Source organism: Chaetura pelagica, unplaced genomic scaffold (assembly GCF_000747805.2).
Source record: "Chaetura pelagica isolate M959 unplaced genomic scaffold, ChaPel_1.0 scaffold72, whole genome shotgun sequence".
NCBI classification, from domain to species: Eukaryota; Metazoa; Chordata; class Aves; order Apodiformes; family Apodidae; genus Chaetura; species Chaetura pelagica.
This window is the reverse complement of record NW_009952560.1, coordinates 2,056,783-2,057,806: the sequence shown is the minus strand read 5'-3', so window position 1 is coordinate 2,057,806 and position 1,024 is coordinate 2,056,783. Positions and strand designations below refer to the sequence as shown.

The 1,024-nt window shown below is 53.6% G+C and overlaps 1 protein-coding gene across 1 annotated transcript in view; it reads right to left on the bottom strand.

Moving 5' to 3' along the window:
• TBX2 (T-box 2) overlaps nt 1-1,024 on the bottom strand; it is a 9,218-nt gene that overhangs the window by 4,036 nt on the left and 4,158 nt on the right. The window contains exons 3-4 of the mRNA XM_010009112.1: nt 724-870; nt 545-605 (exon numbers count right to left, since the gene is read on the bottom strand). Coding sequence (XP_010007414.1) covers nt 545-605; nt 724-870 — 208 coding nt within the window. The remainder of the gene's footprint in view (nt 1-544; nt 606-723; nt 871-1,024) is intronic.

Here is a 1,024-nt window from a genome sequence, read left to right as displayed (position 1 = left end):
TGCCCCGCGGAGCTTGCGGCGGCGGGGCAGACAAAGTGCTCTTTAATCGATTGTGACTCTTCGCCATAAACTTTACGAGGGAAACAAGCCCACCAGGACCCTCAGACAGAGCTGTCAATTAGCATCAGCAGCCAGGGGTGGAGGTGGGGGTCAGCTTTTGGCTTAAAACACACACACACACAAGCCTTGGAGGGGGCCAGCAGAGGCTCTCCGCTCCCCACCGGCCTCTCCGGGCTCTGCTGCTCAGAGAGTGACACTTGCTAAATCACGAAAGCAACTAAAATTAGCTTATCTGACTATTTTTTTGGCGCAGGGCACCTTCTCCACGAGACTGCCCAGGCCATGGTGCTGCTCTCTGCACCCTGGGCCTGCAGCACAAAGTCCCATGGCACAGAAAAGCTGCGACTACGTCCAGGAGGACGTTATTAACAGTAATAATAGAAATGCAAATAACAGCAATAGTAATAACAATAATAATAGTAATAATAATAGTAATAACAGCAGTACAAAAGGTGCCTCCTGCTCTGAGGGTTTGGGGATTCACCTTTCTCCTGTTGCTGCATTTTGGCCCTGAAAATGGCTTCACACACACACACAAATACACCCTGCTCAGGGGTAAGGGGTGGGACAGGGTTGAGAGTAGGGGGACAAGGAATAAGATAAGCAGGAAGGGAGCAGGGAGGAGGGGAGGGCAGGGAGGGGAGAGGGGCTGCCCGCCCGTACCTTGTCGTTCTGGTAGGCAGTGACGGCGATGAAATCGGTCTCGGGGAACACGTAGGTACGGAAGGTGCTGTAGGGCAGCTTGAGGATGTCGTTGGCCCGGACTATGTGGAACCTGGGCTGGTACTTGTGCATGGAGTTCAGGATGGTCTGGGTTGGGGGGGAGAGAGAGGGCAGCCCGTGGCTGCAGTCAGCCCCGCCATCCACCTCACCCGCGCCTCGCTACGTCCCTAAACTAAATGAATAATCCCTTTTCTCCCCAAAACAACCCCCAAAAAATAGAAATTCCCCGTGAGGAAGGAAT